Source organism: Labeo rohita, chromosome 23, assembly GCF_022985175.1.
Source record: "Labeo rohita strain BAU-BD-2019 chromosome 23, IGBB_LRoh.1.0, whole genome shotgun sequence".
NCBI lineage: Eukaryota > Metazoa > Chordata > Actinopteri > Cypriniformes > Cyprinidae > Labeo > Labeo rohita.
Window position 1 is genome coordinate 15,514,666 of NC_066891.1, and position 17,220 is coordinate 15,531,885.

A 17,220-nucleotide genomic window follows, 5' to 3' on the forward strand; every position below is an offset into this window, starting at 1 on the left:
ACTGATGTCACATGGACGATTTTAATGATGTCTATACTACCTTTACGGGCTTTGAATGTGTCAGTTGTGTTGCTGTCTATGCAGGGTAATTTATGTCCAGAAGATGAACGAAGGTCTTACGGGTTTGAAACGACATGAGGGTGAGTAATTAATAATAGAATTTTCATTTTTGGGTAAACTATCCCTTTAAAATACAGATATATTTCTATTACGATGGATGCATGGATAGATATTCTATTATGATGCAAGACAGATATATTTACTGTCTGTGCTTACTGTCTGAAAGTTCTGCAGTTCAGCCAGAGTCTTTTTGTCCACGACGACAGGGCCTTTCAGTTTGCAGTGGAAGGCTTCCTCGATTCTCCTGTAGGAGGTCATACTCTCTAGTGTAATCAGAGCCGTGGGCAGCTGACTGGGTTCGTTGGGCCTGTCCACTGCTGCTCGCCTCTCTGTGGCCTCTGTTCAAGCAGATCACAAGTAGACACATCACTGCATGCAGTTAAAGACACCTCATCGCTGTATCTCTTAAAATGTCCAGCTCATCTTCATGATAGCCTCTTGACGATGATAGAAAATGTCCATCACTGAGATTTACATGTGTTGTGGGTCCTCACCTTTGATCATTTCTTTGAACTCTCGCAGCAGGACCTCTTGTGTGACCTCTGCCCCAGGAGATCCCGGGGGTCCCTGAGGCCCTGGAGGCCCAGGAGGGCCCGGGGGACCAGGCTGATAGTAAAAGAAATATCATTGTTATATAATTTCAAATCAAGACTCAAATTTCTTTGAATGCTCAAAAGATCATCTCAGTTTATGTAATGACATGTTACATCTTGAAATTTATTAAGGAATGTGTTATGCAATATATTACAAATTCTCTGGTAGAGATAAATTATATATTAAAAGTTCATTCTCAACCACTGGACTTTTTTGAAGTGCAACACGTGAAGTTGTGCTTGTTAGTTTGTATTGGCACCTAAAATTTCACATGTCTCTAGACACCTTTTTTATTAATTAGTACTAGTGGTAAGCACGTGTTGGCCAAGGAATGTACTAAAGTACAAAAAAGCATGCACATCACTGGGAAAAAAAAAACGCTGTGTATGTGCTTGGCCAAAAGAACAATGTGTTTAGGAAAAAAATGTTGGCACACCACGACTGGAGAAAAAAAAACAAATCTCTTAAAGAAATAATTAAGAAAAATGATCATTTGCTGAAAATAGGCTCACGCTCAGGCCAAGATAAAGATGAGTTTGTTTCTTCATTGAAAACAGGTTTGGAGAAATTTAACATTATATCACTTGCTCACCGGTGGATCCTCTGTAGTGAATGGGTGCCGTCAGAATGAGAGTCCAAACAGCTGATTTAAAACAACACAATAATCTACAAGTAATCCAAAAGTTTTGAAGTGCTTGTAATAAATTCATAATTAAAGCATTTTAATTTCAAAACATTGTTTCTGGCTAAAAAATGAGTCAGATTCCTGAAATAGTTATTGCAAAATAATTTTAACGAATTTTTCAAAATGCCACGTCACCAAGTTGAATCAGTCAGTTCAGTCACCAAATTCATCATTAAAATGTTCAAAAACTTCAAAACATTGTTTCTGGCTAAAATATGAGTCCTCTATCCATAATATTGCATTCTCCAGTGAAAAAAAAAAGTTGTCTTGTCTGAATCAGGAGAGAAATATGCATAAATCAAGCACCAAGTGAAAACAGTTCTAAACAAATACGTTTCTTGTGTTTGATCAGATGTGAGAGGACAATAGGACTTTTCGACGGAGGAACCATTGTTATGAATTATTGGACTGGTATTTAAAAAAAGTTAAATTGAACACTTTACAATAAGGTGTCATTAGTTAACATTAGTTAATGTATTAACTAACATGAACGAACGATAAACAATACATTTATTACACTAATTGTTAATGTTAGTTAATAAAAATAGTCGTTCATTGTTCATGTTATTTCACAGTGCATTAACTAATGTTAACAAACACAACTTGTGAATTTAATAATGCATTAGTAAATGCTGAAATTAGCATTAACTACGATTAATAAATGCTGTAGAAGTATTGTTCATTCTTAGTTCATGTTAAGTAATGTAGTTAACTAATGAACCTTATTGTAAAGTGTTACCATCTTTGTTTCTTACAAATATGCAACTTTTCACTTCATTTGTGTAGATTGATTGTTTGGAGTCGTGTGAATTACTTATGGATTATTGTGATGTTTTTATCAGCTGTTTGTACTTTCATTCTGACGGCACCCATTCACTGCAGAGAATCCATTGGTGATGAAGAAACAAATGCATCTACATCTTGGATGAACTGAGTGTGAGTAAATTCTCAGCAATTTTTTATTTTTGGGTGAACTATTCCTTTAACTTGTTAAAACATTCTTAAATTCCACTTTTTTTTTTTTTTTTTTTTTTTTTTTTTTTAAGAATTGTTCCGTACATTCCGGGTGAATGAAAATTCCTCTCCTTCCCACAATTTCAGCTCTGTCTCATGTGCTACTGTTGATTATGTGTTTGACATCTGATAATATGTGATTGTAAAGATTTTCCGCACCAGCGGTCGTTTTCGCTTTCGGCATTTTCCGGGAAAGCTGCCCACAGGTCTCTTCACGAAATCCATCCATGATCCAAGAGGGTCCACTCTCTGGTTTTCACTGACCTGCTGAATGAAAACACAGACATGATTATTTATATGACATGCATGTTTTGTTTTGTTTTTGCATATTTCTGTATAATATCATCCGGATATGATGCATACGTGACAAATTGTCATAATATTTGGTTTGGTTAGTGTACATGTCAGAACGGATGCATAAAAAAAGGTATGCTATACTCACATTTTTATATTTGATGAGTCACTGGGAGAAGTTTTAACTGTGTGATTTATCAAATATTTAATCCAGAGATCATCCTACAGTTGGCATTGAGTGCAGTGCATCGTAGCTACAGTACGTAACGAAATCCAGTGAGTCATAATTTCTGCTTACAAAACCTCACAGTAAAATTATGTCTAAAGATGCTATTAAATGGTGCCAGACATCAAGGCAGGTTGCACCACTGCAGTAAAGGAATGGGTCTTTTGTGTGGCATGCAGCACTACCTCATGCCAAACACAGTCAGTCACATTTTCTCTTGAGGACTTTACTCTTTGCTTAATTACTCCTTCTCAGTAGCTCTCTCAGGTGCTACGTCAATTTTGCCCTGTAGGGTCTGTGAAAAATAAACAGTCTTTCTAAATTGATCTCTCTCAACAAGTTTCCATGAGCACAACGTTACTGTTCACCTAAAAATGAGAGGCCCGAGACATTGCATTATACTGCGGCTTTCTTTTTGCAACTGTTTAAACGCTTTCAGTGGAAACATTGCTGGCTTCTTCTTTCCAAGAAGCTCTCAGAGCCTGAAGTTCATTTCTAAGAGGTAGATTTTGAACTCAGAAAGAGGTTATCAAATGTGCAATCAGTGATATAACTCATTCTGTTTGGCAACAGTTTGAACCCTCTAAATCCCACGCTGGAATGACTTCAGCAATCATCAGCCAAACCAATGACATCTCCCCTTTTTTGGGAAGATTATACATTTTGAGCCACTTTCTCAATAGTAGCATTCCGAATTTAACGTAAAAATGCTTTAAGATGGGTGTCTAGTAGAAAGAACGCACTGTTCGCAGGGGTGTGATGAAAAATTACTCATGTACGACACACCCCTGCAAAACACTGGTGAAGTAATATTTTGAAGAACATTTATTTTATACAAAAATAAAAGAAAAATAAATAATAAATTCTGTTACTCATACAATGATCCTTACAATTTCATCTAAACTGTCAAAATGTGTCCATATTCATTAGTTTGTGCATTAACCTTGCAATAACAAAAGATAAGAAAAAGCTACACATTTTAAAATGTGAAAACCTGCTCAACATACTTTGATTTTTTACTGAACTGCATTACCCACAACTTTAACTTACACTCCACCAGAATACTAAACAAATATTAAATAAAGACAGTTGAGGTCAAAAGTTTACATCCCCCTTTCAGAGTCATTAAAAATGTTAATTATTTTACCAAAATAAGAGGGATCATACAAAATGCATGTTATTGTTTATTTAGTACTGACCTGAATAAGATATTTCATATAACATATATTTACATGTAGTCCACAAAAGTTCTTCAAAAAAATCCTTCAGATCCCACAAATTCTTTGGTTTTCCAGCATTTTTGTGTATTTGAAGCCTTTCCAACAGTGAATGTATTATTTTGAGATACATCTTTTGACACAGAGGACAACTGAGGGACTCATATGCAGCTATTACAGAAGATTAAAACGCTCCCTAATGCTCCAGAAGGAAAAAACGATGCATTAAGAGAAAACTTTTTGAATTTGAAGATCAGGGTAAATTTAACTTATTTTGTCTTCCAGGAAACATGTAAGTATCTTCTATAGCCTTTGAAGGGCAGTACTAAATAAAAAAAAATATTATATTTAGGCAAAATAAGAAAAATGTACACATCTCCATTCTGTTCAAAAGTTTTCACCCCACTTTTAATATATGTTTTTTTTTTTCCTTCTGGAGCATCAGTGAGCATTTAAACTTTCTGTAATAGTTGCATACAAGTCCCTCAGTTGTCCTCAGTGTAAAAAGATTGATCTCAGAATCATACAGTATTTGGAAAGGGTTCAAATACACAAAAATGCTGGAAAACCAAAGAATATGTGAGACCTGAAGATTTTTCTGAAGAACAGCAGGCAGTTTAACTGTTTAGGACAAACAAGAGACTCATGAACAACTATCACTAAACAAAAAAAAAAACAGCTGTGGATCATTCACATAAGAACAAGGTATTAAGAATCAAGGGGATGAAAACTTTTGAACCAACTATCATGTAAACATCTTTTATGTGAAATGTTTTATTCAGTTCAGTACTAAATAAACAATAACATGCATTTTGTATGATCCCTCTTATTTTGGTAACATTAATATTTTTAATGATTCTGAAAGGTGGATGTAAACTTTTAACCTCAACTGTATATAAATATGAAAAGTAAATATTTATTTAAACATAAATGTTACTTGATCAACTAACCACCAGTAATGCTGAAGAGCTGACGATGTTTTCGCTCAGATGAAACGCGAGGCTTTATAAATCCCAGTAACCACAAATATGAATTGAATCTCCTTGAGCCCTTCCCTAAACTTCAAGTGACTGTGGTCGAGATAGAAACAGAGATAGAGACAAGTTGTAGAGGTGAGCTGTCTGAAATGGAATTTGTTTAGGTTTGGCACCGAGACCTGGATCACTTATCTGTTAAACTAACACGCTGCATCTTTTCACAGAAAGACCTGCCTCACGTTAAACTGTAACAAAGTAACCCCTTGTTTTTCTCATACATACTGGAATGAGACGAGCTCATATTTTTGCTTGGGTGTAATTTTTTTTCTCTCTCTCCATCTATTCTTGTGACAGGAGACAAAATAAACAACTTAACTAGCACACAAGCCTCTCGCATGTTGGATGTCTGAGTGTTATTGTTGTGAATTAGGAGGCCGGAGACAGCCAAAAGACAGACAGATTTGTACAGATAATATTACAGCAAAAGGCAATCCCTCAGATCTTCCCCAAACACCGGGAGAAGACGTGATTTGTTTCTTTTCCATTGTCTTTTATGGAATGCTTTATAAATACAGACTGTATCATCAGTATGTCAAAGCAGCGTAGAGCAGGTTAGCCGTGCCAAAAAATGATCTGCAGGATTCTAATATTACCAAAAAGAACAAACGCTCAGGTCATGAAGTCCCCCAAATACTGTTGATTCAACACGGTTCAATTAAGGATCAATATCGAGCTTGGCGGCTCCATGGAGTTGTTTAATTTCCTGTGCCAAATAGAAGTATAAGCCACAGATGCTAGCACAGAAGCTAACTTAAAGGGATAGTTCACCCAAAAATGAATTTACTCACCCTCAAGCCATCCTAGGTGTATATGACTTTCTTCTTTCAGATGAATACAATCAGAGTTATATTAAAAACTGCCCTGGCTCTTCCAAGCTTTATAATGGCAGTGAATGGGTGTTGAGATTCTGAAGCAAAATAAAGAAAAATCATAAAAAATACTCCACATGGCTCCAGGGGGTTAATAAAGGCCTTCTGATATGAACCAATGCATTTGTGTCAAAAATATCCATATTTAAAACTTTATAAACTGCAATCTCCACCTTCCGCTAACTGCTGTATGCACGTTTATGAGACAATGGCATTCCAGGGGATGACGTAGGACATAGGCGTAGAGTAAAATCCAATGAGAAGTGACAAACGTGGAAATTAGAAGTACCAAATGAGGATTTGTAAAGAAAAACGTCAGAGGATTTTGATAAAAGCCATTCGCTTTTCATCTTTTCCAATAATCATTAAAAGAACTGGCTCAAGACAGTCATTTGTTAAGGGAATTTAACTACACTGGTTGCACAGTATGTTCTGATTCACTAAAAAAGAACTGGCTCATAAGAGTCATTTGTTTCATGAATCAAACTACACAAAAACAAAACTCAGTTCTCAAGAGACTAGCATATTCTCACTGGAGATTACATTACACCTACGTCCTATGTCATCCACTGGAACGCCAATTTCTTGTGAATACGCGTACAACTGGTTATTACGGTTTTAACTGTTAAATATCAATATATTTCTTACACAAACACATTGATTCACTCCAGGAGGCCTTTATTCACCCCTTGGAGCCATGTGGAGCACTTTTAATGATGGTTGGATGAACGTTATTGGACTTCAAAATCTCAATGCTCATTCACCATTATAAAGCTTCAAAGAGCCAGCGCATTTTTTAAAAGGGCTCATCGGATGCCCATTTTCCACAAGTTGATATGATTTGTTAGGGTCTTAATGACATTAAGGTCTTAATATAACATATTTTGGTTAAACTTTTCTCAGTGGTAGTGCAAAAAAACACCCTTTTAACTATGTCAAAATCCTTTTTCAGAGCGAGCCGTTTTGTTGCATGTTCCTTTAAATGCTAATGAGCTCTGCTCGCCTCGCCCCTCTCTTCTGTGGGGTGACGAGCTGTACAGTTTACTTTAGCAGCATTTAGCCATGAAACTCACTAACTAGCTCATTTTTAAGAAAAGTTTGCAAAGATGCATAAAAACCCTTATACTCACTTCTGCTGTAGGTGAAGCTGGATCACGAATGATTCACGCGAACATAGACGCATTTATGTAGATCGAGGATCGGCAGATTCCCTTCAAAAACGAAAGTAGCTCTGCGTCTTCAGCGGCTCAGATGTCGGGAGTAAATGATGACTGCAATGTTCATTATTACATCCAACAACACAACACCTCAGTCGCTCAATCGGAGAAATTTTTGTCTTCCCCTGCACCGGAGTCGACACAATGGTGGTCGGAGTTGGACTGTTACAGCTCACTCAGGGCAGGTCTAAGGTAAGACGGTCATGTCAATCAACTGTCATGGGAGCGGCCTTGGTCGGTGTGACATCACACAGACAAGATGCTGAGAATGGCTTGATTTGAAAAAGGGGAATATACTTATGAAGATTAAAAAAAATACCACTAGGTGGATTTTTATCATTATAGGGTGGTTGTGTACACACACTGCCAACACACATTTGTGTTCAAACAACATGTAAAAGTGAGTTTTGCATCCGATGACCCCTTTGATATAACTCAGATTGCAATCGTCTGAAAGAAGAAAGTCATATACTCACAGGATGATTGAGGGTGAGAAAATCAAGGGGTAATTTTCATTTTTGGGTGAACTATCCCTTTAAAGCTTAAGGGAAATGTACTCACTTTTGGCCTGGGCAAGAAACTCGCAACCAGTTTCCACAAGATTGGCAAGGTGGACAAGTCAACACCTTCACCTTCATTTCAAAATATACGCGGAACTTCCATTAACACTTTGAATGATCAGAGTCGGATCAGTTGGTGTACGGGGAGGATCCATAATTCTGTCAAGACAAGGATTAACTTGCCTGAAGTTGCTGCTTGGAAATGTTGTAGAAGTTTGTGGAGACACATCTATATCCACGCAATCTCATTTCATCATGTTCCCTCATGTTCTTCAGTCAGAAAAGTATAAACCATTCTCTGACTATCAGAAAGCAACGATTCTGTAGAGTTCTACAAAATGTTTTTTGGTCACAAAGGAACATTTTCACAGAGACTCCAGGCTTATACGGAATGTGCAGCGGTTTGCTCAGTGCGATAAACTTTCCAATATTTCAGGGCGCTGTGTACACAGTCGATTCGGTTGACAGCGGTAACATGGCTTGTATGAAAAGCCCTATACGCTGAAGTATTTCAGATCATGACAGATCATGGCAAGCTGTTATTATCTCAGCATACCACTGAGGTGGATTTTTCTCTGATGAGTTTGTTTTGGGGCTGTTAAAACAGCAGAGCTTTGTGGAGCAAAGCTGCCAAATGCTCCATTAGAGACCGAGTAAAAAAAGCCAAGCTAAGAGTTTCGATGAGAGTCTGAAAGAAAGCTGAGAAAAAGAGACTTTACCAGGCTTTATAATAACCCCACTAAGCAAACACAAAGCTCCTTATTATTTTCATATAAACAGATGAACACAATATGGAAATTGCATCTACTCTCTTTGTTAACTGGTTAAAAAGTTCACCCCAAAATGAAAACCCTGCTATTTACTTAACCTCATGTTGTTCCAAAAACAGATTGAATGTCTGTTTTTGTCCACAGCCACTAACTTTTAAATGTCTTAATATCTGCTAACTCTTCTACAAGTGCAAACAAGAATCTGTAATTACTAAGTCATTTACTTACGTAGCATGTCAAAACTTCTGTTTAATTGTAAATGGTTTTTTGCCAATCTGCAATTTCACTTTTTGGGGTTTACCAGAACAAAGTGCCTGGGCAATTCAATTAAGTCTGTAATGCACCTATTAGTGTATTGGTATAGCTGTTTTTAATGGTTGATGAAAAAGCATTGCGGTAATTACTTTCAATGACTAATTTAATAGTCTAAAACATAATTTAGGTAATAATGGAATATCAAAATTCTAACATATACAATGCAACATTTCTCCACAACTCTTAGTGCTCACTATGTATTCAGAGAGAGAGAGAGAGAAAAAAGAGAAAATCAGTTTATTTTTTTTAGAGAGAAGCGTCACAGACTATTTTTGTGGCAGCGAGCCACTGCAAATATAAACATGGCCATAAAAATCTGCCTTGAGGCCACAATCAACAATTATGCAGCAGTGTTTGATTGTGAAAAACCTTGTAACCTCATCTAGGCTGTATAGTCATTTCATTACACAGTCTGAAGGTACGAAATGACACAAAATGTTTTGACTTGACATTAACTCAGCGACAAGTATATAGTCCAGACTTTACAAATTGGCTCTGTTCTAACACAGCCATGAGGTTTAGTGCCATTTTATGAAGAAATTGCTTCTGTTTGTTGATCTTTGTACCTCAAGTCCAAAATTCACCAGACATTACAGTAACACCCTGACAAGTACGTAGCTAAAAATACCAAAGCGTTAGGTCTATTTCTGTCTGAATGTAAAATTTTGATAGTATTCAGCCCCAAATTCAAATTATATACTATTGGACAATTAATAACATGTTTAAAACACATTCCTCAGGACTGTTGTCAACACTACAAAGATACAATAGCTATTCCGGTAAAAATAACACTAGCTGACATTGAAAAATAAATACAGCGTGCAATACAAACACATCAGACATAGTTGGCAATAAACACTACAGGTGCTTTACAGTGAGAAACAGTGACTGAGGGCTTTCCCAAAGTTTTTGTTGTTTCTAGAAGGGTGTTTCATGACTGTCTGTGCATTCATCCATGCATGGCTTGATGATTTTATCCATCCCATGCCTTGGGGGTGGGATCCCCCTTTACCGTATAGACATTATTTCTTAATTCACCCTCGCATTTCTCGTCAAAGTACACAAATCTTCACTTGGTCTCACGGACACGGTATGTGTGCGAGAGAACAAAATGGGATGATGGTATGTTCCCAAACACAGCTTTATGGGTCGGTACACAGATTTATGGGTTTGATTATATGGACGCATTCACACCACACCTCAGATTCTTACCTGCAATTATGGTTTCTTTTGGTACCAAGTCATTACTGCTTTGGAACTCAGAACATAGAGATACGAACGAGAAATGATTATTTGGCTGGATATCAAGCAGCAGAAAGCTTCAAAGGCCATCATTTAACAGGTAACAGACCCGGCACCACTGTATATTTCATTACTGAGGCCTCATTATTCTGTAATTCCTTCCCTGTGGACAAGGTCTGATAACTAATACACTCCAAATGGTCGACAGATAGAGTTTTTCTTTCGCATGTATGTCGAATATTTGTTTGGCAGTTACCATAAAGCTCCTTTCATCACATTCTTACGTGAGCAGTGAAACAGGCAGTTAACCGCTTTGTTATTACTCAGAGGGGGGGGAACGCTGGAAATGCGCCCATTATGGGCCCACAGGTCATTAAACAGTGACATCAAAGACGTCTGAATCCAATTTACTCTCTATCTTCGCTCGTACCAAGCACAACAACATGTATGTGTCAGAATACACTCGTAACTTTACAAGACGAACATCTAGGCGAGGTAATGAGGCTCTGTGTTGTTTTAATAACTCGCGCTGTTCCGTGCCATCGTAGCAGGGTAAACATTGTTTAGATATTTATATGTATATCAAGTGTGCATTCCTGGCTAGTGAAGACATGTGAGGGGAGAGAGAGCCACAAGACTTATTATGAGATCTACTGAGGAATTATCCTGCCCTCCTCTCACCATAAAAAAGTCAAAGAGTTGAAGAGAGTCTGATTGCAGCATCACACCTGCTTTGTGTGCAAATTATAACGTTGAGCTAGTTTGCGCTGGTGCTCATTTCCCTTATTATCTGTGGTAGGTCAAATGGGCAGCTGAGAAATGCTTCGGATAAACACCTACAGAGACGTACTGTAATGCTGCACTCACCAAGTAACTCCTGTGGTTTCGTGATTGTGAAAGTTCAGGAGTAATTTTAAACACAAAAGAGATAAAATGGGATAACTGTAAGATTATATCTCATGTACTTGTGATGTAATGCATATTTCAATTTCAGCTAATGAAAAAATGGGTGAGATGTTCATATGAAGTGTTATTGGCAAAGCTGTGTCTCTTCGAGAGGTTTGGTCTTTCGGTTTAGGGCAGGTGTTTTGATTTGAGTTATTTGTACCCCATTTAATGTCTGTACATGTTGTTCCTTGTACTCTGTGTCCTAATGTGAATGTCCTAGTGGCCACTGTTCAAGTAAATAGCATGGCTGGATTAAAATATTTCTATTCTTTGCAATTAATCACATTTGGTGATAAGTCATTTTTAATATAAGACAAATTCAGACTTGTAAGGGCTCCGTTTTTGAGAGCACAGTGTTTTCAAGACTTTGTCAGGTAGAACTACTGAAGCTAGGGCTGTGTTGATTCCTGATCGGATTTGATTCAAAAGCACAAGTTTGCAATTAAAATCCATTGTTGATTCTATATAACTTGATTCTGATTTATTAGCCTATATTTCTGTCATATGAAAAAAAAACTAGTTTTGTAAATTACACAGGGCACCGTTTTAGTCTGATTTAAACAGGGAACTTATCTTTGATAATAATCATTAAAAGAATCTGCTCAAGAGAGTCATTTGTTATGGGAACTAAACAACCCTGGTCGCACAGTATGTTCTGATTCTCTAAAAAGACCCGGCTCATAAGAGTCATTTGTTTCATGAATCGAACTACACTGGTTGCACTGTATGTTTTAAGTCACTAAAATGTACCAGCTTATGAGATTTGTTAGTTCATGAGGCGAATGACACTGGTTTGTGGTTAGACTGTTTTGATTCGCTAAATAGAACCTGCTCATTGTTCATTCATGAGGCGAATTACACAGCTATGTTTTGATTCACTAAACAGAAACATCTCATTTGTTCATGCGAATTATGCTGGTTGTGCTGTTTTGATTCGCTAAACAGAACCAGCTCATAAGAGTCATTTGTTTCATGAATAGAACTACACTGGTTGCACTGCACTGCAGGTTTTAAGTCACTAAACTGAACCAGCTTATAAGAGTTGTTCGTTCATAAGGCGAATGCAGTGGTTTTTAATGAATCTGCAAATCGAGCCATTCTCAGATGCCTGTCGTTGTTGCGTCACACCGACAGTGGCCGCTCCTGCGATAGTTGATTGACATGAGCGTTTTACCTCAGATCAGATGTAACAGTCTGCCCTCTTTTGTTTCGATGCTGGAGCAGGGATGTAAGTTAGATAAGAATATCTCAGATTGAGCGATTGAGGTATTGTTTTGCTGGATGTAATAATGAACGTAGTCATTCATGATCCAGCTTCACTTACAGCAGAAGTGAGTATGAGGGTTTTTTTAATGAATCTTTGCGATCGCCTTTCCTAAGAAAGTGCTAGTTAGCAAGTTTAGCAGCTAAACGCGGCTAAACGCGGCTAAAGTAAACAGGCTCGTCTTTCCACAGAGAGAAGAGAGGGGCGGGGCAAGCAGAGCTCATTTGCACTTAAAGCAGCCTCGACCAGAATGATTTTGGCAAGGTAAAAAGGGTGTTGTCTTACACTACCATTGAGAATTTAAAGTATATTATAGACTTTTCATTAAGACCCTAAAGAATCATATCAACTTGTGGAAAATGGGCATCCGATGACCCCTTTAAGTCACTAAAATGAACCAGCTCATAAGAGATGTTCATTCGTTAGGTGAAATACATTGGTTGTGCTATTTTTTGATTCGCTAAATAGAACCAACTCATAAGAGCCATTTGTTTCATGAATCAGACTACACTCGTTGCACTGCACTATATGTATTAAGTCACTTTGTCAGTTAAATAACACTGGTTGCACTGAATTTTTTTCTTCAGTTAATGAACCTGCTCATAAGATCCAACTGAATTATCTTCGTTGCACTGCTTGTTTTGGGCTTTACTAAAAAGAAGTGTATTATAAGAGTCATTTGTTCATGAATTAGACTACACTGGCCGTGTTTATTTTAAATGAAGCCCCTTATCACATCCCACTAAACGAATAAATGTAAATGAAAAACACAGAACACAGTAACAGGGAATGAAGTGCAAGAAAGACTGTAAAAGACTGTTGGGATTTTGAGAATCGATTAGGCCTGTGGCGTGTATTGGTAGCTGGACATCAAGTAGCATATGGATCCTACAAAACCCACCTCTACCTGTAAAGATGATCTCCATCCCTATGAATGTCACCTAGGGTCCCCAGCCCGAGTGACGCTTTTTGCCAGTGACAAATCTGGCAAAACACTGGGTTTTAGAGTGATTATGTCATTACTCTCTGATTGTACGGGACAAGATGAAAAGAATGTAAGCAAGGGGAGGGAGAGTGACTAATCCTTCTTGAGGTGTCCTCTTTCAGGACCTTTCTGTGAGGCTTTGTGAGGGGCTTATGCGGCCTGCTGCCCCAGTTTTTTTCAGGGGGCCGCACCGCCCCTATCGGATGTCCCAGACACAGCGGAGTCAGCCTGGCCTGTGAATGACAGAATCAATGGGCTGGGAAAGAGCTCTGCCAAGGGTCTTTAAATATCTCCCCACCTAACCTTCCCAGGAATTACATCATGGCAGCCTGCCTGTGCTGGGCCACGAAGGGAGGAAGAAGAAGATGAGGAGAAGGAGGTAGCAAAGGACACACCTGGGATGCAATGAAGGTACAACATCAAGAGGTTGACTCAAGGTCAAAAGGCTTCTTTTACTGTCTTTTCTGTCACACTTGATCATTTTAATGGAAAAAGCCTTTCTGACCCCACATGGTGCAGAGTTTGACTGTCCCTTTTTGAAAATTACTTCATATTAATATCAAAATAAACACATGGAGATAAGACACAACCAGACTGTCACAACATACTTCAGTGATGTGTAAAAGCTCAATAAGACAATAACCCTTGTCAGCAAGATCACTGAAGCAGTTATAGTTAGAGTGGTTGGCACAGGGGTAGCTGGGAGTTATTTGAGAATGCCAACTTTATGGGTGGGCTGAGGCAGGAGCTAATTTTCCAATGGAAACCCTGATATCTAAACAATATAGGAGCAATAAACAAATACAGAGTTGGAATAGTAATATGTTGGCCTTGGTGGAGCCAGAAAATGTCAACGCGCTCATGCACGCTAATTCAGCTACAGACAACACAATATGATATTTTCCAAGGTTTATGCTCATAGAAATAAATGGTAATTCTGTATTTGTTTATTTTATACGCAAATGTAAATGCAGCACAGTCCCTGTTTACTGTTCTCATCATCCGTAACCTACTGACACCACAAGTCTCTAATAACAAACAAGCTCTCCTAGAGAACCCCTATTGAGAAGGCTAATCGATGCTCTAATCGCATTCACATTCAAAATGCATTCTTCACATATCTCACGCCTCAATCATCCGTTTCACACATTAGAGCCTGCAAACCACATTATTTATCATTCTGAATCTCATTCGGTCGAGCTGTTCTAAAGAATTAGACCTGTCTAATTCTCAAGAAACATACATGTTTGAATCTGTGCCAAGCTAATCAGAAATAGTTGTAGCGTCTCCATCACGGGCTTTGGATGAGCTCGTTCTAAGCTTGTTTAAATAGTCAAAGTTTGCAAAGCAGCTGGCGACTTCTGCTCAGGCGCATTTACAAAGTATGATGAGAGACAACCGTGAGTGCCAAATGCAGTCGGCTTTGCTTTCTGATGAGTGTGCTGACATATTTAACAGAGCATTTAAAACACATCATTCTGAGGTATTTTCTCTGCCTGGCTGTTACAGGGTGATTTTGACACACTGCGAGGAATGATTGGTTACTAAAATGCGATATATTTACACATTTGGCAGATGTTTTTTATCTAAGCAACTTAAAGCACATTTATGGTATATAATTTATTATTCTGTGCATTGACTGTGAATCCTGTTGAGCTACAGAAAGCTACCATAGAGTTATACAGGCCTGTATACACACATTACCATTCAAAAGTTTGGGGTCAGTACATTTTTATTAGAATTCTCCTATGTTCACCAAGGCTGTATTTATTTAATTAAAATACAATAAAAACAGTAATATTGTGAAATATTACCTAACGGTAATCTACGTTAATACATTTTAAAATGCAATTTATTCCTGTGATGGCAAAGCTGAATTTTCAGCATCATTACTCCAGTCTTCAGAGTCACATGATCCTTCAGAAATCATTCTAATATGCTGATTTGCTGCTCAAGAAACATTATCATTAAAATGGTTGTTCCGCTTAATATTTTTGTGGAAACAGTGAATTTATTTTAAATAGAGCAGCATTTATTTGAAATAGAAATTTTTTGTAACATTATAAATGTCTAACATTGTATAATAAGGTCACATTTGATTTATTTAACGCAAAATATATATATTGCTGACCGCAAACTTTTGAACGGTAGCGTACATAACCAATGTGTTGTATCATGTCTTCTATCTTCTAGTACCCAGCAAGGGTGAGGTTGTCAATAAAACAGAGCCCCAAGACATGTAAAATATAGTAACAGTGGCGTCAGCTGTCTGTGTGTTTTCACTGCCTTAAGATTTAATGATTACTCCAATATGAGAAGTTTGCAGTAAAAACAGAGAAAAAAAATACATCGTATGGGTCAAAATAATAAAATTTTCTCTTTTATGCCAAAAATCATTAGGATATTAAGTAAAGATCATGTTCCATGAAGATATTTTTTAAATTTCCTACCATAAATATATCAAAACTTAGTTTTTGATTAGAAATATGCTTTGCTAAGAACTTTATTTGGACATTTTTGTACTTTTTGCACCCTCAGATTCCAGATTTTCAAAAAGTTGTATCTCAGCCAAATATTGTCCTATTAACAAACCATACATCAATGGAAAGCTTATTACAAAAATTGACCCTTATGACTGGTTTTGTGGTCCAGGGTCACATATTAGTACTCTAAGATACTAATGTGTACATTTAAGGTAATAAACACTTTTTAGGGGTAGAAAAAGTACAAATGTGCAGCTTTGTTAATGCTGCCTCAGTAATAAGCCATCAAACTTTTTTTCTAACAGTAATCTTATCTAAAACAATAATTGAACACTTTTGATGTGGAATCATAAACATATTCATGTGCAGAGCTGACATATATGACATATACCTTTGTGCTGCCATCCAGCTCCTCGCTGTTGGAAAGAGTGGTGTTGAATGCTTCGGTGTGCTGCGGAGCGAGCTCCTTCGGCCTCTTACGCGTCTTCCTGGCCTCAGCCCACCCTAGAAGGATGCACTGGCTCCAGAGCACTACCGTCACCACGGCTAGCAGCCAGCAACGCATCTTCAGCCCACCAGCCAGGACACCGTAGTTGGGTCAGAAAGCAGACTCTTTCTCACTGCGGGAAGTTCTCGACTTGGAGAAATACAAAGGAACAGCGAGACGTCCCACACGCTTGACCTCACTAGAAGAAAAATACTGTAATAGGCAGGCAAAGTGATTAAGGGACTTGTCTGCTCCACCTGATACCTCAGTCTGGTCTTGATCTTCTCAACAGCCAGCAGTGTGAAGCAAGGGCAAAAACAAAGCAAAGCTTACTCAACTATGAAATGTGTCAAGTGTGGAGTGGTCCTGGGAAATGACAGGTCGTCGCTGAGCTGACAGCAAATAAACCCATTAGTGAGATTTTTCACGCTTCCTGTCCCACGGGGGGTAGTAGAGGGCAACTGAAGAAGGTCCCGATGTGGGAAGGGGGGAGTGGATGGAAATTACTCAGATTCCCTCTCACTTTCTCTCTGGTTCTCTACCTCCGTCTCGCTCCTACTGGGATGTGGAGTCTCTGCGGTGATGCATCTGAGCCGATTCTCTGGTAAGCAATGCTGAGCTCTTGCCCCATCAGTCTTCACATGTGGTTCCTTCTTGAAGCCGAGGTGAGAAAAAAAACGTCCTGAGGGAATTGGAAGTTGGAAACACTCCAGTTTTTGTAGCCTTTGGCCTTCTTTTGCCTTTTTTTCCTTGCAGGGAAAAATCGGTCCCCCACGGCCAACTTCAAAGCCGAGAAGCACTTGACGGGACGATCGCACCCAAATGCATCAGCCCAGTTCTGCAGGGTGACAAAAACAAATGCACGCTCACCTCAAAGTGCGAGATCTGTCTGG

General features: G+C 38.2%; 1 protein-coding gene across 2 annotated transcripts in view; it reads right to left on the reverse strand.

Moving 5' to 3' along the window:
• Positions 1–17,087, reverse strand: part of c1qtnf12 (C1q and TNF related 12) — a 32,173-nt gene extending 15,086 nt beyond the window's left edge. The window contains exons 1-4 of one of the 2 annotated variants that reach the window (XM_051097481.1): positions 16,232–17,087; positions 2,573–2,677; positions 615–726; positions 277–458 (exon numbers count right to left, since the gene is read on the reverse strand). In XM_051097481.1, the coding sequence (XP_050953438.1) occupies positions 277–458; positions 615–726; positions 2,573–2,677; positions 16,232–16,405 (573 nt within the window). In that variant the 5' untranslated portion in view covers positions 16,406–17,087. Of the gene's footprint in view, positions 1–276; positions 459–614; positions 727–2,572; positions 2,681–16,231 lie in introns of both variants that reach the window. The other variant, XM_051097480.1, reaches the window with a different exon arrangement.
• Positions 17,088–17,220: the final 133 nt, after the last annotated feature.